The sequence below is a fragment of the Balaenoptera musculus genome, chromosome 11 (genome assembly GCF_009873245.2).
Source record: "Balaenoptera musculus isolate JJ_BM4_2016_0621 chromosome 11, mBalMus1.pri.v3, whole genome shotgun sequence".
Taxonomy (NCBI): Eukaryota; Metazoa; Chordata; class Mammalia; order Artiodactyla; family Balaenopteridae; genus Balaenoptera; species Balaenoptera musculus.
In genome coordinates, this window is record NC_045795.1 from 61,040,508 (window position 1) to 61,063,737 (window position 23,230).

At 42.6% G+C, this 23,230-nt stretch overlaps 1 protein-coding gene across 3 annotated transcripts in view; it reads left to right on the forward strand.

Moving 5' to 3' along the window:
• SCN11A (sodium voltage-gated channel alpha subunit 11) overlaps positions 1-23,230 on the forward strand; it is a 127,490-nt gene that overhangs the window by 63,340 nt on the left and 40,920 nt on the right. For 2 of the 3 annotated variants that reach the window (XM_036870409.1, XM_036870408.1), the window contains 9 exons: positions 1,602-1,730; positions 3,165-3,268; positions 6,976-7,143; positions 7,923-7,986; positions 15,151-15,292; positions 15,949-16,146; positions 17,079-17,252; positions 19,893-20,022; positions 21,049-21,287. In XM_036870409.1, coding sequence (XP_036726304.1) covers positions 1,602-1,730; positions 3,165-3,268; positions 6,976-7,143; positions 7,923-7,986; positions 15,151-15,292; positions 15,949-16,146; positions 17,079-17,252; positions 19,893-20,022; positions 21,049-21,287 — 1,348 coding nt within the window. The remainder of the gene's footprint in view (positions 1-1,601; positions 1,731-3,164; positions 3,269-6,975; positions 7,144-7,922; positions 7,987-15,150; positions 15,293-15,948; positions 16,147-17,078; positions 17,253-19,892; positions 20,023-21,048; positions 21,288-23,230) is intronic. The other variant, XM_036870411.1, reaches the window with a different exon arrangement.

Consider the following 23,230-nt stretch of genomic DNA (forward strand, 5'->3'; position numbering starts at 1 on the left):
CCCTCCCCTCCACTCCCCTGGAAACCACCATTATACTTTATGTCTCTGTGTATTTGATTACTCTAGGTGCTTCCTGTAAGTGGAATCATACCATATTTGTCTTTTTAAACTAGTTTATTTCCCTTAGTATATGACCTCAAGGTTTATCCATGTTGTCACATGTGACAGGATTTCTTTCCTTTCCTAGGCTCAGTAATATTCCATTGCATGTATATACCACATTTTATTAATCTATTCATCTGTCAATAGACATTTGGGTTGCTTCTACATCTTGGCTATTGTGAATAGTGCTGCTATGAACATGGCTGTGCAAATATCTCTTCAAGACTCTGCTTTCAGTTCTTTTGTATATGTACCCAGAAGTGGGATTGCTGGATCATATGGTAATTCTATTTTTAATCTTTTGAAGAATCTCCATATTTTTTTCCATGGTGGTTGCACCATTTTACAATCCCACCACTAGTGCACAAGGGTTTTAATCTTGCCACATCCTCACCAACACTTGTTATTTTCTGCTTTTCTTAAAAAGTAGCCAGCCTAATGAATACGAGGTGATAGCTCATTGTGGTTTTGATTTGCATTTCTCTGATGATTAGTGATATTGAACATCTTTTCATATGTCTTTTCATATGCTTGTTGGCAATTTGTATGTAATCTTTGGAAAAATGTCTATTCAAGTCATTTGGCCATTTTTAAGTGGATTATTTAATTTTTTATTGTTGAGTTTGTAGGAGTTCTTCATATATTCCAAATATTAACCTCATCAGATATATGATTTGCAGATATTTTCTTCTAGGAGTCTTATAGTTTCAGGTCTTTTTTTAATATTCACAACATTTTAATTAATTAATTAATTTATTTATTTATTTATGGCTGCGTTGGGTCTTCGTTGCTGCACGCGGGCTTTCTCTAGTTGCAGCAAACGGGGGCTACTCTTCGTTGCGATGCACGGCCTCTCATTGCAGTGGCTTCTCTTGTTGTTGAGCAGGGGCTCTAGGCACGTGGGCTTCAGTAGTTGTGGCATGTGGGGTCAGTAGTTGTGGCTCGCTGGCTCGAGTGCAGGCTCATTGGTTGTGGCGCATGGGCTTAGTTGCTCTGTGGTATGTGGGATCTTCCCGGACCAGGGCTCGAACTGGTGTCCCCTGCATTGGCAGGCTGATTCTTAACCACTGCACCACCAGGGAAGTCCCTAGTTTCAGGTCTTACATTTAGCTCTAATCCATTTTGAATTAATTTTTGTACATGGTATAAGGTAAGGGTCCAGCTTCATTCTTTTGCATGTGGATACTGTGCTTTCCCAACACCATTTGTTGAAAAGACTGTCCATGTTGGCTGAAGCTTCTCTCAAGAATATGGCTGTGAAGCTAGGTGTTTAAAAGCAGCTTTACAACTTTATCCATGGGCCTCTTTCTCACAAATCCCAAATACCAGAACTTGCTTGAGGACCTTACCTTTCTGAACTTTGATTTGCTAAGACAAGAATGTCAAATGTCACATTAAAATGGAGTCAGACCTCATGAAGGTCAGATCAGACAGATGGACTCTCTGTTTTTCACATAGCTTATCATATTTCTTCTTGTTCTGAATGATTTGCTTTGTAGGTATGTCTTCACTGGGATTTATATATTTGAAGCATTAGTTAAAATATTGGCAAGAGGTTTTATTCTGGATGAGTTTTCTTTCCTTCGAGATCCGTGGAACTGGCTGGACTCCATTGTCTTTGCAACAGCGTAAGAATGTTGAGATTTTTACCAAAGAGACTAGGGGTGGGAAAGAAGCCCCTTGGCTTCCGGCAGGGCCCTGTGTAGATCCACATGACTGGCTGAGTGCAGCCAAGTAAAGCCTAGAACTCTGAGTGCAGTGTTGGTTGACACTGAACTGCACCATGTAGCCAACTGACCAGAGGCCTTCACACACAAAAATCCATTTCTGGCCGCACCTCGAGGCTTGTGGGATCTTAGTTCCCCAACCAGGGATTGAACCCAGGCTCATGGCCATGAAAGCACCAAGTGCTAACCATTGGACCTCCAGGGAATTCCCCACAAATCCATTTCTAGGCCAACACTCATGGTCTTACTTTTTCAGCCATTTATTCACCAAACACTGACCTGTTATGGGGCCAGTCTCTGTGCCAGATATAGGGCTTGTGATAATGAAAAAAAATATATCATGCATGGTTCTCACCCTGTTGGAGCTCGCAGGTCAGAGGGGAAGTGAGGCATTTAATGACCATTATAACCTGCTACAGTGAGTGCTAGCATAGGAGCTGTGCATGATTCCAGCTGTTAAAGCATGGAGGAGGAATAAAGGGGTCTAGAACATCTTTGTCTACTGAAAGGTCACAAAGAGTTTCTCTCATGTTTTCTCCTAGAAGTGTTATTGTTTTGGCTCTTATGTTTAATTAAGTTTGTGGTCCATTAAGTTTGAGTTAGTTATTGTATATGGCATGAGGTGAGAGCTGAAGTTCTTCCTGAAGGAGAGGACATCAATTTGGCATCGAATGATGAGATTCCAAATTCATGAGTCAGCAAAATAAAAAGCAAGAGGAGCAATGGCCTATTGCCAGCACAATAATAATAAACCCAACCTTATTTAATTTGTGCCAGCCATTGTCTTAAGCACTTTGCATATATTTTTCTATCTAATATTCACGAAAGCCCTTTGAGGTAGTTACTATTAATTTCAGAGTTTTACATTTGAAGGTAAATGGTCAGGTGCTCCTGGTTATTGAGAGATGGTGTAGTATGTGGGCTCTGGAACCAGACCGCCTAGGTTCCTTCTGGGCTTGGCCACATGGTGAGACCTTAGGGAAGTGTACTGGGGCCTGGAACTTGGTAGCAAGTCAATAAATGTTTAAGTTGATTTCTGTTATCCATGGATGTAGCCACAACTGCAGTGACTATTTCAAGGAATCCTCATCTATGTCCAAGTGTAAAGATTAGCTGAGAGCAGCCTCCTGTGCAATCTGTGGTCCATAGGGTCCATAGCAATAGAGAGTGGTATTGCCAGGTCCTGACATGAAGGTGGGATTGGAAGGGGAGGTTGCAGATTTCATTCTGGTGGACACACACCTCAGGCTGTGCTTACTTGTGACCTTTGTGGAGATGTGCAGGGCAGACGCATGCCTGAACAAGCCTGGACTTTCCTTGTGCTTTATCTTGTAGGTTTGTATCATATTCACCATATATCAAGGGCAGCAGCATCAGTCTGTCATCCCTGCGTACCTTCCGAGTGTTCAGAGCTTTGAAAGCAATTTCAGTAATTTCAGGTAAGTCACTCTAACTTTCAACACTGGCTCTTAGCAGAAGAGAATAGTTAAAATTTCTCTATGTCATGTAAACCACAAACTAACAAACTCTGCTTTATTCATTTATTTGATCATTCAACAAATATATATTGAGCACCTAATATCCACTGTGCTAGCTGTTTGGGATGTACCAATGAGCAAACAGACAAAGGTCCCTGCCCTCATGGAGTTTACATTCTAGGTGGGGGATTGGGAGACAGACTTAAGCAGTAACTATAATAAATAAGTAAACTATATAGTGTGCTGGAAAGTGACATATGCCATGGAGAAATAAAATGGAAAAGTAGGCGATGTGGTGGCTCTTGGAAGTCACGGGGGGTCAGGGAAGCAGGTTGCAATTTTTAGTGGGGTGGTCAGGATAGGTGTCATTGAGAAGGTGAGATGTGAGCAGATTTGAAGGTGGTGAGGGAGTTTCACAAGCAGATATATGGGAAAGAGTATTCTGAGCATAGGAAGCAGCCAGTCCACAGACCGAGGACTATAAAAGACGTGGGTGGGGCTGGAGCAGACAGAATGAGGGGCCAGGTGGTGGAGGAGGGACCATAGAGGTGAAGGGGAGGCACCTAAGTACCGGGAAGACTTGGGCTTTGCTCTGAGAGAAATGGGAGCCATGCAGGGGCTTTGAGCAGAGGAGTCATGACCTGACCCAGGCTTTAAAAGGATTACTCTGGCTGTTGTGTGGGGAACAGAATGTGCGGGAGCAAAGGTAGAAGCAGGAAGACCAGATAGGAGGCATGTTGGTCACCATGGAAATGTGCTGCTCAGATCTCCTGCTGCAGGGAGTGCAGTTGACTAATGGTCCCAGCTGGCCCCTCTCTGGATTCACCACTGCATTCATGTTCATGCCAAGATCACGCTTTCCCTGCATGTGGGGGCCGCTAGTGCAGGCCCACCCCTGAAGGGTTTGGGACTCCTCTATGGGGGACTTAGGCTCAGGGGCTCCTCAGCAACCAGGGTGAGACTGTCTCACAGCAGCACTGCAGTCTGAGGCACTTCCTGTCTATCCTGCTTCCTTCCTGCTCTCCTTTCCCAGGTGTCAGCCCTGTGCCACAGTCTGAGGCTCTCTCTGTCCCTCCACTCCCTCCCTCCAGATTACTCCTCGCAAGCATTTCCCCAAGAAATCTCTTGCAATCCGGTCTCAAAGTGTCTGCTTCTCAGAGGGCCCAAACTGACACAGGGGGCCACTGCCATAATCCAAGCAAGAGGTGGTGGTGCTCTCACATCAGGCGGTGGAAGAGGAGTTGGTGAATGGTGGTCAGATTCTGTATAAATTTGAAGGTAGAAACAAGAGGACTTCCTGACAGGTTGATTGTATACATGATATGAGCAAAAGAAGAGTAAAGGATGAGTCAAGGTTTTTTGTCTGAGTGACTGGAAAGATGGAATCATCACTGAATGAGAAAAGGAAGGCTGTGAGGGAAGCAGGCCTTGGGGGTCAGATTGGGAATCAGCTTTGCATGTGTTCTGTTTGAGATGGCTGTGAGACATCCAAATCAAAGTACCAAGTAGGCAATTAGATATATGAGGCTGGAGTTCCAGGGCTGCAGATATCATTTTGGAGATTATGAGCCTATAGATGTTATTTAGAGCCATGGAATCTGATGAGATTACCAAGAAAATGAGCATAGATGGAAAGTAGAAGAGGACAAAGGACTGAGTCCCAGGCACTGAGACCTTAAAGGGGAGGGGAGAGAGGAGAAACCAGCAAAGGAGATGAGCAAGAGCCACCAGTAAAGGAGGAAAGAGAGCAAAAGTGGTCTCTTGGAAGCCAGGCAAGGAAGGAGCTCTGTGGATCAGGATGAAGCCAAGGACGGGGTTGTAAATATGAATTCCAGTTTATCAAAAATGAGTTTATTATGGCACAGTCTTCTCTTCTCCTTCCCCTTTCCTCTCTTTCCTTTACAAAAAAACTTTATTAAAAAATATTCTCCCTCTGGACTCCTTCCTTCCCCCCTTCTTCTTCCCTTCTTCTTCTAGTCTCTTCTATCAAAACTCCAGGCAATTTGGATCTTTTTCATACAGAGGCAGTGGGTTATTTTTGGAAACTCCAGAAGAACAACTGCATAGTGATAAAGCAACTGGCAGTCAGAGGACACTTTATGTAGAACATGTCACTCTTTCTCTTCCTCTTTTGCAAGGTGGACCTTCGTTTCCCAGGTGGATTTGGGGGCTTTCTGCCTGAGCTGAGTCCCTCGTATTTCGCGTGGGTAAAATATACATTCAGGGAGACACTTAGCAGCTTTCATGTTCCCTTCCTCGTCTCTAAGCAGGTGAACATACTCTCCATTTTGACTCATGAAACACATGAGATCCCTGGATGCTTTTTGGAAGGAAGAGTATGAGATACAATCTTTTATGGGACTATGTAAAAATAATTCAGGAATCACAGCTATCTTTCATCCAAATCATCTTGCTTTGGAGAAGACTCGAGCCTCTTGTTACAGATGAAAAATCAGGCGTAGATGAGGTTAGAGTATTTTCGTGTTTGGTGGCCCCGACCATGCAGGGGAAGCATGATCTTGGCATGAACATGAGTGCACTGGTGAATCCAGCGGATGTCCCAGCTTGGCCTGAAGTCTCCTCCTCATGTGGCATCACCCTTGGTGGAAGGTCATCTGCTGTGGGCTTGGCCTCCCATCAGATGCTGCTTTGTGTTCTCAAGTCTACCATTCATGGTTTATGCTGATCAACTGAAACTTTGTCACTTAGTGTCATCCCACACATTACAGATGCCATCTGCTGGTTTATCTCTCCAGCTGTGTTGAGAGCAGAGCCTGTGACTCAGTGTTGTGCTGGGACTGACTTGTTCTGACTCCCCAGCAGACTGTGCACATCCTTTTCCAACTCTGCATCCAGGAACGTCATGTTGGTAGCTTGAAAGCAGCTGTGGGAGAGGGGTGTATGGAGGGAGAAGAGGGATCTACACTCCAGAATTCAGCAAACAAGGACATCTGTAAATGCTGCAAATGAAGACTTTCTCTGTCTCCTCCCCTCCCCGCAAAGAGCTGATTTTAAACATTTGCCGACAGACTACAGGACTATGTCCTTTTTATTTTGTAACTTTGGCAGCCTGACAGTGTACCATGGACATAGTAGGTGCTTGGTAAATATATTTCTTGAATGAATTTTTAAAAACCCTTATTATAAGTAGTAATCTGAGTTTCTTTTCCTAAGACATCCTTATTATTTGGGTCCAGACAAAGCTCCTTCTTCCAGCTCCCTGACCCCCCAGTTTAGCTGTATCTCATGGCACCTCGTCCAAATGTTAAATACAGCTCTGCTCCTTCTCTCAGGAGGCCTCACTTTGGCCTTAATGCTGCCTGTGACCCCCAGCCATGGAGGTGCCTGCACAACTGTCATCAAGTTATGTCTTGTGTCTCTGTGGCATGTTTCTGCTCGAAGTCTTCTCACTTGCCCTTCAGAGCAACCCTGTGGCATCTGTAGAGTAGGATAAAGAGGCCGAGTCCTAGACCAGTGGACCACTCTGATGACCCATAGCTTCTAAGGCACAGAGTTATGGCCTCAGAATCCTAGGTCAGGCCAGTTTCAGATACCAGCCTGCAATCAGACAACTTTCGAGGCCTTGTTGCTCCCTCTCTGTTCCTTGCCTGTGTCTGGTGTGTGTGTGTGAGTGGGGGGCTTCTCCCCACATCTGTCCTCTTCCTCAGGTCTGAAGGTCATTGTTGGGGCCTTGCTGCGCTCTGTGAAGAGGCTTGTCGATGTGATGATCCTGACTCTCTTTTGCCTCAGCATCTTCACCCTGGTCGGTCAGCAGCTCTTCATGGGAAATCTGAACCAGAAATGTGTGAGGAAAGACTGTGACTCTGACTATAAAGGTAAACACCCCACCTTTCACTCCTTGATTTGTGCATGGTTAACTTTTATTTATCCCCACTCATACTGTCTACTGATCTGCATTACAGAGTGTCTTAGGATCAAGGGATGACTTGTCCCTCTAGGGTTCTCAAGTGGGCAGGTGCATTTCTTAGAGAACTGCCTCATTCTTTGGGTTTCCATGAAGAAGGAAAATCCTGAAGCCACATCTATAGGAGTGGTGTCATCTTCCATCTCTGCCCACTTCCTTGTCATGTTTTGCAGAAGTCTTCAGAGTGCCTGGCTTTGGCCAAAGGAGACCAGCAACTTCCCACAATGCCTCCCCCAACCCAAGTATTTTCTTCAATGATATTGCTCCTTTTATGTTGCACCCTCTCCACTCTGAGGTCAACCCTATATCAATTTCATGTGTCCTGAATTTTATGTGGCCACACTTTCTCCATGACTGTCTTGGTTTATGAGCTTCTCATGGGCTGACCCTGTGTCCAGCTTCTCCTAGGGGTGGTCTCTGGTTCAGTTCTATGTACTGAGAGGCAAAGTGATGGTGGTGTTACTGCTTCCTCCTCTTATTTCTCCTTCCTTCTCCTTTTCCCTCTTTTTCTCTTGCATCTTCCTGAGGGCTTAGGCTCTAGTTCCTCTCTGGATCATTTCATTGAGATCACTTTGATCATTTTGGAGGATTCTGAACCATCTGTTTCAAGCATAATCTGGCATATTTGCTATTCATTTTCCTTTCAATGTTGTTTTTTCAAACCTGAATTTATAATTATTTCCTTCTCAGACTATTGCTTTGAAAAGAAAGATTCCACTGAATTCAGAGTATGTGGCACATGGATGGAGAGCGGGTAAGATGTTTATACTCTTCATTCTATCTTTTTGAAGTGATGTGGCAGACAGTCTTTATCTAATGACTTGTAGAAGCAGTGGTGGTAGTTCTCTAACACTACTATTTCATGTGTCTAAGCAAGTTTATTTTATTTTATTTTGGTTTTTTAAAATATTTATTTATTTGTTTGGTTGTGCTGGGCCTTAGTTGCAGCAGGCGGGCTCCTTAGTTGCGGCTCTCCAGCTCGTTAGTTGCAGCACGTGGGCTCCTTAGTTGTGGCATGCGAAATCTTAGTTGTGTCATGCATGTGGGATCTGGTTCCCCGACCAGAGAATGAACCCGAGACCCCTGCACTGGGAGCGCAGAGTCTTATCCATTGCGCCACCAGGGAAGTCCCTTTAAGCAAGTTTAGATGTGCATTACTAAATTAAAAATTATTTCCAAGTGTTTAGAGCAGTTCTCTCTCCCAAATTATATTGAATTTGTATCTGATGAGAAACCTACTGAAAACATAGGGATATTTTGACATTATGGAGCGGATATTCAAGACTATCAAAGGTAAGAAAGGATGTTGTGACTGAAAGCCCCGTCTAGACCTATTTCCTGTTCAATGACATGGCCCTGATGGAAGACATCTCAGCACATGTCTTCTGTTTGTTGATCTGTGACCCCCACTGCCTCTAGTTGCACACACTGTTGTATGTGTGTTCATACACATTCACTTCAACAGCTAGTAGCCCTCTGACCCTTTGGGGATACTGTTCCTTCTTCCAGGATATTAGTACTCTCTGTGGTGAGAGATTCATTCAGTGAAGGTTTATTGAGTGTATTTCAAATTAAGATAATATGCTAGGCACTTTGATGAAATAGACTACATTCATCTCTCAATAACAAATAGGTATCAAGGGCCAACAGTGTGCCAAGCTCTGTGTTAGGCCCTAGGAATCCAAGTACAAACAAAGGAGTGCTGCCCTCTTGAAATTGACATCTTTCAGGCAAGAGAGATGTACAGTAAATCCTTGAAAGTGTGATGAATGTTATAAGAGAGACCTGTAGATACTTAGAGAGATAACAGAGATGTAACCCTGCCTGTAAAATTAAGGAAGTCTTCTCGTGGTGGTCACAGGTTCTGATTAGGTCAAACTCACAGACTTACTAGGTTTTAACACAAGGTTTATTGAGCTCTCTAGAATGATCCTCGGCAGGACATACTGCACCCACAGTGTTTTCATTCAATGAGGAGCCCAACAGCTGTCACAACAGTGCTTCTTTGATCCATCACCCATGCAGGGCAGGTATGGTTACTATAAGCAAAATCCAAGGTGGGGTGGGCCATCTAAACATACAGATGCAGAAGCCTTGGTTTCCAACTGTGTGCCAGTCACAACTCTCTCAGTCTAGGTATAGTCTCAAAGCTCAGGAGTTTTACAGTAAGCGAACTCCTAGTACATGACCTTCGACACTGATCATAACGTGGTAGTTTCCAAGGAGATGGCAGATCTGAGGTCACCTTCCCAGACAGGCCTCCGTTCAGGGCCCAGGCCTGGTTTTCAGCCTTTACTCACTGCCTCCTCTGAGGACTGACTGAGTGGTGACTACAACATGGATCTGAAGCATGAGTGGGAAGTTCTGGTGGATGAGGAGATAGAACAAATGATTCCTGACGGTACAAATAGCAAGGATGAAAGCCTCAGGACATGAGGACATGCGGGGATAGTAAGAAGCCCAGCAGCTTGTTAGGCAGAGGGGCAGGAGACTGGAGCCAACCATGCAGGACCTGGTAGCCCATCACTGCTGAGGATTTTGACCTCAATCACAAAGGAAACAAGACCTGATCAGATTAGATACTTTTAAAACTCACTTATGTCTGCTACATGGAGAATGGGTGGATAGAGTAGATGAGGCAGCCACTTAGGAGGCTGTGTTAATACAGATGAGAGTCACGAAGCTGTTCAGTGGAGATGAAGAGAAATGGATGGATGAATCCCAAAGACATTTAGGAGACAGAAAGAACAAGACTTGTGGATTGAAGAGGGGTGTGGCATGTATATGTGTGTGCAAATGCACGTGTAGGATAGTGGTGAGAAGTACAAAGGGGAGAATAGAAAAAATCAATATAGAATTAAAAGATAAAGCAACAAAAGAGACAGAAAATATGAGAATAAATATCAATCCAGAAGTTTCAGCTTTTGACTAAGTAGGAATTCCAGAAATAGAGCACAGAAAAAGCAAAAGGGAGGAAATTAGCAAAGATAATACAGAGAATTTCCCTGGGATTAAAGATGCAAATCCCTCAGTGGCCCATAAAGTAGCCAACACAATGAATGAAAAAGGACCATGTCAGGTGCATTATCATGGCATTTCAGAACCTTTGGGGAAAAAGATCTGAAAACCAAAGAGGAAAAGGTTACCCACAAAGGAACAGTATCAGAATCCTCAACAACAACATAGGGATAATAGCTGAGCAGTGATTTTATGTTTCTGAAGAAAAACTATTTTCAACCCCAAATTCTATTTCTGGTCAAACTGTAACTCCACTGTGAAGGCAGAGTAAAGATATACCAATATGTGCAAAGATCACCCAGTCTTCCTAAAAAGCTACTTGAGGTTTGGTCCAGAAAAATGAGGGAGTAAAACTTAGAAAGAGCAACACAAAGAGCCAAGAAAAAATGTATCTGACCCAGGAGACCCAATGACACAGGCCATGATATTTTCCACGAAGAGTGATATAAGTAGTGGTGAAGTGGGGTGGGATGTTGGAAAAGCCTTATCTACCACAGCAGAAAGCTAGTCAACAAAGACTAAAACTGATAAATCAAATATCAGTATAAGCATTTAAAAAAATTATAGTATAGTTGAATTTCAATATCATATTAGTTTCAGGTGTACAATATGGTGACTCAGTATTTTCATAAATTGTACTCTATTTAAAGTTACTGTAAAATATTGGCTATATTCCTGTGCTGTGTAATATATCCTTGTAGCCTATTTATTTTATACATAGTAGTTTGTATCTCTTAATCCCCTACCTCTATTTTTCCCATCCCCCCTTCCCTACTGGAAACCACTAGTTTATTCTCTATATATTTAATTCTGTTTCTGTTTGGTTATATTCATTCGTTTCATTTTTTAGATTCCATGCATAAGTGATAACATTCAGTATATGCCTTTCTCTGTTTGACTTATTTCGCTAAGTGTAACACCCTCCAGGTCCATCCACATTGTTGCAAATGGCAAAATTTCATTCTTTTTTTATGGCTGAGTAGTATTCCATTGTATATATATACACCACATCTTTTTAATTTTTTATATAGGAGTATAGTTGATTCACAATGTTGTGTTAGTTTCAGGTGTAAAGCAAAATGATTTAGTTATACATATTCATACATCTAATCTTTTTCAGATTCTTTTCCCATATAGGTTATTAAAGAGTATTGAGTATAGTTCCCTGTGCTCTACAGTAGGTCCTTGTTGAATATCTATTTTATGTACAGTAGTGTGTATATGTTAATCCCAACCTCCTAACTTATCCCTCCCCGCCACCTTTTCCCCTTTGGTAGTCATAAGTTTGTTTTCTAAGTCTGTGAGTCTGTTTCTGTTTTGTAAATAAGTTCATTTGTATCATTTTTTTAGATTCCACATAAATGATGTCATACGATATTTGTCTTTCTCTGTCTGACTTATTTCACTTAGTATGATAATCTCTAGGTCCATCCATGTTGCTGCAAATGACATTATTTCATTCTTTTTTATACCACATCTTTTTTATCCATTCATCTGTTGGTGGACACTTAGGTTGCATCCATATCTTGGCTATTGTAAATAATGCTCCTATGCACATTAGGGTGCATGTGTCTTTTTGAATTAGTGTTTTCATTTTCTTCAGCTATATACCCAGCAGTGGAATTGCTGGATCATATGGTAATTCTATTTTTAATTTTTTGAGGAACCCCATATTGTTTCCCACAGTGGCTGCACTAATTTACATTCCCACCAACAGTGTACGAGTCTTCCTTTTTCTCCATCTTCCTGCCAACATTTGATATTTGTAGACTTTTTGATCATAGCCATTCTGACAGGTTTGAGGTAGTATCTCATTGTGGTTTTGATTTGCATTTCTCTAACAGTTAGCAATGTTCTGCATCTTTCCATGTGCCTGTTAGCCATCTGTATGTCTTCTTTGAAAAATGTCTATTCAGGTCTTCTGCCATTTTTTAATCAGGTTGTTTGTTTTTTTGATAGAGCTGTGTGAGCAGTTTATATATTTTGGATATTAACCCCTTATCAGTCATATCATTTGCAAATATTTTCACTCATCTAGTAGGTTGTCTTTTCATTTTGTCAGTGATTTCCTTTGCTGTGCAAAACTTTTTAAGATTAATTAGGTCCATTTGTTTATTTTTGCTTTTGCTTCCTATGCCTTAGAAGAAAGATAAAAAAAATATCACTATGATTTATGTCAAAGAGTGTTCTGCCTATGTTTTCTTCTAGGAGTTTTATGGTTTCCGGTCTTACATTTAGGTCTTTAATCTGTTTTGAGTTTTTTTTTGTATATGGTTTGAGGAAATGTTTTAATTTCATTCTTTTCCATGTAGCTGTCCAGTTTTCCCACCACATTTATTGAAGAGACTGTCCTTTTCCCATTGTATATTCTTGCCTCCTTTATTGTAGATTAATTGACCATAAGTATGCAAATTTATTTCTGGTCTCTATATTCTATTCCATTGATCTGTGTCTATTTTTGTGCCAATACCATGCTGTTTTGGTTACTGTAGCTTTGTAGTGTAGTCTGAAGTCAGGGAACATGATATTCCCAGCTTTGTTCTTTTTTCTCAAGATTGCTTTTGCTCTTCAGGGTCTTTTGTGGTTCCATATAAATTTTAGGATTATTTGTTCTAGTTCTATGAAAAATGTCATGGTTATTTTGATAGGGATTGCATTAAATCTGCAGATTGCTTTGCAGTAGGATGGACATTTTAACAACATTAATTCTTCCAATCCATGAACATGGTATATCTTTCCATTTCTTTATATCATTTTCAGTTTCCTTCATCAGTGTTTTATAGTTTTCAGAGTATAGGTCTTTTACCTCCTTGGTTAAGTTTATTCCTAGGTATCTTATTCTTTTTAATGTTATTTTAAATGGGATTGTTTTCTTGCTTTCTCTTTCTGATAGTTTATTATTAGTATATAAAAAGCAACAGATTTCTGAATATTAATCTTGTATCCTGAAATTTTACTGAATGCATTTATTAGCTCAAATAGTTTTTTTGATGGAGACTTTAGTTTTCTATCTATAGTGTCATGTCATTTGCAAATAGTGATAGTTTTACTTCTTCCCTTCCAATTTGGATGCCTTTTGGTTTTTTTTTCTTGGCTGATTGCTGTGGCTAGGACTTCCAATGTTATGTTAAATAGAAGTGGTGAGAGCGGGCATCCACCTTATTCCTGAGATTAAGCAAGCGTGGGCATATGTTCTTCATGAGCAGAGTCTCAGTTTGTTACAGCCCTCCTGTAAGTCCCACTGGTTTTCAAACCAGCTAAGGGAACTTGTCTTCCTGGTGTTGGACCCCAGGGCTGGGGTGCCCAATATGTGATTCGAACCCCTCACTCCCCAGGGAGGATCTCCGAGCCCATGATATCCCTCTCTTCTGTGCCCCTGACTAGGGAGTCCCAACCTGATTGCTTCTCCTCCCTTCCTGCCTGACTCTGTGTGGATCTTTCTTTACAGTCTTGTGTCCAGTTTACCGCCAGTGTCCAGTTTGTTTTCACGGAGAATTGCTCCACATGTAGATGTATTTTTTTAATATAAATTTATTTATTTATTTATTTATTTCTGGCTGCATTGGGTCTTCGTTGCTGTGCGCGGGCTTTCTCTAGTTGTGGCGAGCGGGAGCTACTCTTTGTTGTGGTGCATGGGCTTCTCATTTCGGTGGCTTCTCTTGTTGTGGAGCATGGGCTCTAGGCGTGCAGGCTTCAGTAGTTGTGGCACTCAAGCTCAGTAGTTGTGGCTCACGGGCTCTAGAGTGCAGGCTCAGTAGTTGTGGCGCATGGGCTTAGTTGCTCCACGGCATGTGTGATCTTCCTGGACCAGGGTTCGAACCCATGTCCCCTGCATTGGCAGGCGGATTCTTAACCACTGCGCCACCAGGAAAGTCCCATGTAGATGTATTTTTGATGTATTCATTGGGGGAGGTGAGCACAGCATCCTCCTACTCCGCCACCTTGATCTCCTCCCAGTAAAAGCACTATATTTAGAGATACGGACCTAGAAGAGCTAAAAGTTGTTGAATTTGGGGTGTATAAATGACAGATGAAGAATGATGGAATGGTTTTCATTACAAGCCTTTTGGTGCCATGTGACTTTTTTTAAACCACGTGCATGTGTTACTTTGATAAAAATACTATATTTATTACAAATTAAGAAAGTACATACTCATAGTATATTCGACAGATGCACTCAATGATGTGTTTTTGGTGATGTGGACAAAGACCTATATGCAAGATATCTACTGCTTTTAAAGTAAAACCCAAATGTTTGTAAGAATAGAGGACTGATAACAATTGATATCTAAATATTTAGCATTAGCTAAATATTTAGCACTTATATAAATCCCAGAACTGTAGGACATGAAAAGAAATGAGATATTTCCTTGTATGCTGGTGGAAAAGACCTCCAATCAATACCATTCCATGAAAAAAGCAAAGTGCAAGAGAGTGTTCAAAGAATGCTCCCATTCATATATTATAGAAAATGTATATTGATACATATGTGCTTTTATATTCATAGAGGACTTCTGAAAATTTACTAAAGTAACTTTAACAGTGCCTCTAGGAAGTGGGACTGAGTTGGGAGAGAGGGAGACATCATATTCATTGTATGTCCTTTTTTTACTCTAAAGTGTTCACTGTGTCACTGCACTTAATTTTTCAATGAAAAACTGCCGATATGAACTTCCTAATCAATCCATTTGAAGAGAGTCTATGAGTGCCCATGTTTAGATATAGACTGGGAGGCTTGGAAGATGGAGGATGGTCAACTCTATAAATATTCTCTTCACCTAGGACTTTTGAGTGTGAGCCCATGGTTCTTGGAATAATCAGTGCCCTGGGCAGGGTGTCGAGGGGAGGTGGGCTGCAGGGTATGTAATTCTTTCTCTGTTCCTTTGTTTCCAATATCTAGGGCTTGTTCTGAACAATTTGAATGCAAACATACCAATAAAAATCCTGACTATAATTACACGAATTTTGACAACTTTGGCTGGTCTTTTCTTGCCGTGTTCCGGCTTATGACCCAAGATTCCTGGGAGAAGCTTTATCAACAGGTTATCTATTTATTCATTCTCTCTCTCTATTTCCCTCTCTCTCTCTCTCTCTCTCTCTCTCCCCCCCCTCTCTTCCCTGCCCCTCTGCCTCCCTGCCTCCTCTCTCCCTTTCCATCATTTATCTATCTCTTCATCATTTATTTATAACCTACCATCTCTCCTTCACCTTTGTCATCTATTTCTTATCCTTAACAGTTGTACTGTTAAATTGTGTTTTAGAAATTCCATTAGAAACATCAAAAAAAAAAAGACTATAAATGTGATATTTGGAAGAAGAGTACAAAAAACTCCTCTTCCTAGAAATATCACCCCTCTCCAGATTCCCCACTGACTGAAGTTCCACCACTAGTGCTTCAGCTTTCATGCAGCATTGCTCTCTCTCTTGCCTTTTTAATTTAAAAAATGCAAATACCCTTGAGAAAGTCACAGTAAAGTCACTATGACTTCTGTGTGAATGTACAGATGGCATTTCCTTGCTGAGAGATAGGGCATCAGGAGCTCTAGGTGATGGGGGAGGCAGACGATGATGCTGCAGGTAGCTGAGCCAACCAGGGCTGGGGAGAGACCAATTGCTACTGTGTAATCTCCACTCGAGGTCAAGTCACCCCTCTGCGGAGGAAGGATTCAGTCGCCAGCATGTGCTGTGTCCCTTGCAGACTTTGCGCACCTCAGGGCTCTACTCAGTCTTCTTCTTTGTGGTGGTCATCTTCCTGGGCTCTTTCTACTTGATTAACTTAACCCTGGCTGTTGTCACCATGGCTTATGAGGAACAGAACAAGAATGTAGCTGCTGAGACAGAAGCCAAGGAGAAGATGTTCCAGGAAGCCCAGCAGCTGTTAAAGGAGGAGAAGGAGGTAGGGGCACGTGGTGTCAGACAGTGGGGTCTGCTTGGGAGGACCCCAGAGGCTGTGGGGTCTGACACTTAAGGTTTCTGTATAAGGCCTAGTCTCAGTGCTTTCCCAACTGGTGCTTTTCTGAGAATTTTTAAGCCCCTTGCAGCTGGCTCTGCTACAGTCTCCCACTAAGATGTCCAGGCGCAGGGCTCTTGAGGAAGGGAACCCTTGGTTTTGATGATCTTTGACCTTCTGAAACCTGAGCCTTCAAAGATAGATCCCAAATTGCTGTCTAGAGGATAAAATGTGTGTATATGTAAATTAAGGCTCTGCTCCAGGCTTTCCTGTGGGAAGCTGGAGATGTTCGTGTCCAGGGACTTTGCTTGTGAGAGTCTGGGAAATCAATCATGGTGGCTGTAGAGATGACAGTCATGATCCTTTCTTATAATTCTTGTTATATTTACAGGCCATTCTTATTGTTTCCCTGGCATCTTTAAATTTTTTCAGCTCTAAGATTCTAAGATTCGATTCTAAGATTTCAGAGCAGGGCCATGTTTTATGCTTTTTCTCATCCTCCACAGAGATTTATCAGGAGGAAGCCCATCTTAAGTGCTTGATATCTGCAACATTAAGCGCAAACATTTACTGAATGCTTAGCACATACAGGGCACTGTGCTAAGGGTTAGTTACACAGAGATATCTAAGAGTCAACCCTGCCTTCGAGGGCTGCAGTCTCGTGGACAAACAGGACATGTTCCCCACATAAACAATGACAAAGCTAGCATCCCACGTAAACAATGACAAAGCTAGCATATTACAGTTGGGCAATGAGCAATCAAAATGGTCCAGTGCTACCAGAAGAAAGGAGAGAATGCTTACTGAGGTCGAAGTCATTTACAGTGTTCTGTGGGGAGTGTGATCTGTTCATTAATTGCTTTTTTTCACTTTCTAAGGCTCTGGTTGCCATGGGTATTGACAGAAGCTCACTTAATTCCCTTGAAGCATCGTCTTTTTCCCCGAAGAAGAGAAAGCTATTTGGTAATAAGAAAAGAAAATCCTTCTTTTTGAGAAAGTCTGGGAAAGACCAGGTTCCAGGATTAGATTCTGATGAAGATTCTTCAAAAAAGGCAAGTTTTGGCCAAGGGATTGATGATACTTTAGCACTGTTCAGGGGGACAGGTCAAGTTGTCAATCTAATTGAAAGGACTCATTCATTCACTCAGTCATTTATCCATTCATCCATTTGCACATACTTCCCTGCATCCATGTGTCTATTCAATTATCCATTTATTTACTGATGTCTATTTAAAATGTTGACAGTGTTTATTTGGCACTGGGGTAGGCACTGGGGATACATGGGATATATAACACAGGCAAGTAATGATGAAGGCACACTGACAAGGAGGCAGTTACTGTTCAGTGTGATGACCGACATGATGATCATTGAGGGAGAGCAGAGCAGGAGCATCGTCTTAGGGGCAATGTTTGTTCCCTGCAAGGCCAACCCTGAGACGTTAGAGTGCAAGTAGATTATTTGGGAAGTGATCTTAGGAAGCACTAAGAGGGGAGGGGAGAAGTGATACATGGAAGAGAAGGTGGCCAATTAATGTGCATTATTAAGCCAGTTTAATCTCCCTGGAGTGAGGGCACTAGAGTATTTATACACCAGCTTTGGTCCATCATTGGTTCAAGACTTCTGGGGTCAGGAAACAATAATTTTTCTGTATTTCTGACTTGCTATGTGTTAGGGCAAAAGTGTTTGGGTTGCCAAAGGAAGCCTGAGGACATATGGATGGGGCCAACAATAGCGTCTGCTTCAGACAACCAACCCCAGACTTGGTGGGGGCTGGGAAAAGAGCAGTGGATCAGAAAAGGGTTCCCAGAGGAAGCAGTGTGTAAGCTGAAAGGATGAATTAACCGGGTAAAAGGAAGAATGAAGCACTACACATAGAGAGGACAGCACACGCATAGGCCTGGAAGCAAAGGAGAGCAGAATATGACCCAGTAGAACATGTGCAAGTGTGTGTGGGTGCGCGCGTATGTGTGTGTGAGATGAGGTTGGGGGGGGTGGCAAGAGGCTCTAGTGGTAAGATATGGACCATCATAAAAGGCCTTGAAGCCAAGCTAAGGAGTTCATTCTTTACACTGAGAGCAAGTGGTAAGCAGTATGGAAAGGTTTTAAGCAGAAGAGTGATATGACTAGATTTACATTGTGGAAATCCTGGATGCATTGAAGAGAGGGGACTGGAGGAGTGCGAGACTGGAGGCAGCCAATTAAGAAGCTGTTGCAGTGATCTAAGTAAGAGGTGACAATGGCTTAAACTGAGGTTAGGGCAGTGAGGATGAAGAGAGATGAACAGGTTACAGTGATCTGCAGAGGAAAAGATTTGGCAATTGACTAGATGTAGAGGGTGGGGTTTATGGCTTGGGTAGCCGACTTGTTGGTGGGTAATCTACTGAGATGGGTAAAGAGCATGTTCTGGGGGCGAGGAAGATAGCAAGTTTTGCATGTGCCAATTTTGAGGTGCCTATGGGGCATTCCAGTCAGGCTACTGAGTAGGCAGTAGGATATGCAGAAAAGAAGCTATGAGAGGATGTACTGTAGAAAAAGAAAGCTTATTCTTATCATTTAAGGTGGGGGATGTTTGAACATGTTTTAATTCTGGAGAAGAGAAGTCAGAAGAGAGGAAGATGTTGGTGATACAGGCCAGGGAATAATAGCTAGAGCCTCTTTACCGAGGTAGGGGGAGGATGAAGCAGGAAGGAGGTGGGTGTGTGTGCCTGAGCCTGGGGTGGGGAAAGGGAGTTCAAGGGCCTTTGTAGAAGTAGATGCACAGACCTCACCCACTGCTCTGAGCAGTTCTCTGATGGAGTGACAGGGCAAGATCTCATGATTTAGAGGCTTCTTTGCTGTCAGATCACAGCATATTCAAGAGACTGCGTATATTTTTTAATATTTTGCAAGTTTTTCCTCATTTCACAAAGCAATAGACAAAGACCCAGACACCTAACATAAAGTGTCTTTTCCCTTTAACTAGAATAGGAAATAGCTATAGAAAGACTGCAGGCTCCCTTTGGAATAGCTTTTCAGAAAGGGATAGTTCCCTCTGGGGCCATGGTTGGTCAGAACTTTGGGGGAATACGTAATTACAGATACCTGAGTTTTCTGGATAGCTGAAGGTTTATGTCCTTTAATCTCTAGATACTTTAGAGTTGTAGATAAGGTGAGAATCAGTAAGCTCTTAGACATAGCCTGAGTGCTTGAAGTTTAGTATATGGATTTTGTGATATTTATTTTGACTGTTCTTTTTAGTTACTGACTATTTCAAAATCTATTTAGGCAGCCACTCAAGGCACTTCACTATGTGGCCTCAATCCACCTTTCTAAATTTATACACCACTTCTGCCCCTCGCAAACATTGTTTCTAAATCGCACTTTTTACTGCTTTCATACCCTGAACCATTGTGCATTAGTTTTTGTAAAATATTTTTTGCTCTTTGTTGACAATGAATAAAACACGGAGAAAGAAATGTTTCTGTAGATACAACTCTAGACTCTAGAAATGGGCATACATAAGAAATATGAATGTTCAAACCATATTTCTCTTATCTATTAAATGTGAATTAAGAAAACTGCACCTTTGGCATGCCATGAAGTTGAAGTGAGTTGAGCATCTTCGCTGCATGTAGCATTGAAACAAAGTTTGTCAGGTTTTGAGGAGAGGTCACCCCTTCCCTTAGATGGTCCACCATGCCTTCTCTTACAGCCACACCTACTTGAACAAACCAAACGACTGTCCCAGAATCTGTCAGTGGACCACTGTGATGAGCATGGAGACCCCTTCCAAAGGCAGAGAGCGCTGAGCGCTGTGAGCATCCTTACCATCACCATGCACGGTAAGTTCTGTTCCAAGACCAAGGGGGAGCCTAACTTCAACGATGTCCTTCCCTTCTCCCTCTCTCTAGCCCCCCAGAAGCCCTCTGCAACCCACTGTACTTCCTGCAGAGTGACTCCCCATGCTTCTTTGGAGCATGTGAGCAAAATGGCTTGGAAGAAGCAGGCCTTCCTTGTGGGCCCACCCTGAGCTGCCACTTGGGTAGTGGTGGGACCAAGTGCATCAACAGGACTTCTCGTTCAGGCCAGGCAGTCACAGGAAGTTTTAGTGACAATGATAGCCAGCCAAAGAAGAGAAGACATAGAAGTTTCCAGGAGGTTACAGTTGTCATTGAAGTTAGAATGGGAATCTGGCATGAATAATAGAAGAAGACTTGCATATGCAGGCTGAAACCATCTGATGGACCTGATTAACAGGAGGCAACAGGGACCAAACTGAGGGGTTCGTGTTCAAGGGCAGGACTCAAGTCCCAGCAAGAATGGGATTAAATGGGTTCGTAGCACTTTTGAGCCTATTGCATCATCTCATGAGGCCTTGAAATTGTGTGGAAATCAGGGTGCAGCTGCTTTCTGGCCTGAATTCAACCAACTGATAGCATGCCTTTTGTTTCAGTGCTTATAGATGCCCCTGCCTGAATATCTCCCCTTCCCCTGAGCCCTGGTAGCTTCCTGTGCTCTGGTACAGCCGTCACCATGGTCTTCCTTGAGTGAACATAACTTGGGCTTGTGTCTGTCTCTCTCATGGGTTCATAGCCAGTCAGTGTTGACTTCCCCATCTGTATCTCTCACAGTGCAGCCCTGCTCCCAGATGCTCAGTGTAAGTATAAAGACTTGAAGTACTTGACTATATCACATGGAAGTTGAGTGTGGGAAACCTTCCTAGCTATGCGTCAGTACCCTTCTTGACTGATCATGTTGTAGCACAGGAGATGCTAGGGAAGAGGGAGGAAGGAATGCACACAGGCAAAGAACAGCCAGACTGGCTCAGACCTAACTCCTCAAGTGCTCTTTCAATTTTCCTTCTCCAGAACAAGAAAAATCACAGGAACCTTGCCTCCCATGTGGGGAAAACCTGGCATCCAAATACCTCGTGTGGGACTGTAGCCCCCGGTGGCTGTGCATTAAGAAGGCCCTGAGAACCATGATGACTGACCCCTTTACTGAGCTGGCCATCACCATCTGCATCATAATCAACACTCTCTTCTTGGCCATGGAGCATTACAAAATGGACCAGAGTTTTGAGAATATGTTGTACACAGGGAATTTGGTAACTCTAGGCTTTTAAAAATATAAAACATATTTCAAACTTTGAATTATAACTCTTTCAAAGTCTAAACATTTTGTGAGTGGCCTAACCTAACATAGGTATTTGGTCCTCTTAGGTGGAGTAAGAGGAAAAAGATGACCGTTAGGATTTTATTTTTACCCATTTCAATAATTTTCCATGGGCCCCTGTTCGCCCTCTAGTACGTTGAAGTGTTTCTTTAGTCATCTAATGGATGACTAAAGAGTCATTCAGTGGTAAGGCAGAAGCAAGTAGACATCTTAAAAGGTCAACTATTTTGGATAATCAAGAAAACATTAACCATATCCAGAGACCCATGGTAATGAGTACCATGGTCCCCAGTGATATTGATGACATCATTTGTCACAAAACAGTGTGACTGCCGTTACTAAGTGTTATTTTCCCTGGAAAGGTGAGTCAGAGCCTGGAAGCTGTAGGAGGTTCTTTCCCAGGAGTAGATGTGAGAGGCTTGTGGGGTGGGGTGGGCGTGGGGTTCCATACTTGAGCCTGCTTCAGTGTGTTTGTTATTGGATGAAGCTATTCTCAGTTAAATTGGGAACATTAAGATAGGGGAGCAGATTTTTCAAGAACTGTTCACTTTAATTCATAGCTCCTGCAGAAGGCCCAAGGGAAAATTAGTTTCCCAAATATCAGAAATAATAAGTAAGTACCTAGTGAATGTTCTACCCTAATTTGCTAATGAGTTAATTAGCTAAAAATCTTACCAGAATGTCTAGCCTTTTCTTCTTACAGTTTTATGTTATTTTTCTAATTTAAAAAGCAATGCATGTTTTTTTAATTTTAAAAATAAATAAAAATACAAAGAAGGGAAATACAAAGAAGAAACTCATTTCCTATGGTCTTACTAGCAAAGATGATCATTTTTAGCATTGCAGAATATTTCCAGGTAGTATGTATGTATGTAGGTATTTTTAAATTTTCCTTTTTTTTTCACTTTGACAAGAACCCACAGTACGTATTGAATCAGGAGTTGGTCCACAGAGCTGCTTCCATGCATCAGGTTTAGGATGGTGTAGAACTGTAGACAGGTGCCTGTCACCCTTGGTTCCACATCCCATGTGCAGGAAGAGCAGGGAACTGCAGTATAAGAGCAGGGTGGATCTCCTTACAGACAGTCTGCATTTAAGTTCCTTTTCCCATACTGCCTTTGGGAAGAAGTGCCCTGTGGGTGTGCATAGGTCAGATTAGATTCCATGTTGCACAATAAAGCTAACACACAGAATACCTTCTAACAGGCTGGCATCTTCTGGGCTCCAGGCCAGGGTGTTTAGCTCTCTCCTGTTGAGGTGTCCCCGAATGGCCTGATGGTTTAGTTTCACTTGGAGGCAGAATGCTGTGCCCTCAGGGCCACAGTCCCTACCTTCACAGAGTTAGCAGGACCCATCTTTCAGCATCTCCTGGTAGATGGAGTTATTGGATAAATTCCAGAGAATACTCAAAGAACCCAGAGTCATCCGCCTGGACAGGGCTTCCCAATTGCAAAGGTGGTCTGTCCATCACTTCATCTGCTGGTCCAACTGTGGGAAATAGCCAAAGCCCGCCTCTCACATTTGCCACTGACCAGGCATCCGGGGTGCTGAGGTGAAGTTGCATTTTACAGTTGGAAGCTGGCAAATTAAGTGACATTCTTCTTCACTCTCTCCCAGAGGCAGAAGGAGCAGAGGGACATTGCTGGTGTCTGAGAACACAGGCAGCAGCTGGACCCTGGGTCCTGAAAATTGAAGGGAAACATGCAGAGCTGGTTATGTAGCCTGTGCATCTATTCCATGTGCCCCATTCCCTAGACATGCAAAAAAAGGGGCCGCCACCTCATCTCTTGTGCCCCTATGATGGTGGTGCGGGGAGACCTTGGAGCCCTGAGCTTGAAAGAACACATTCAGACCTCTCCCATCTGATGGGTGGAC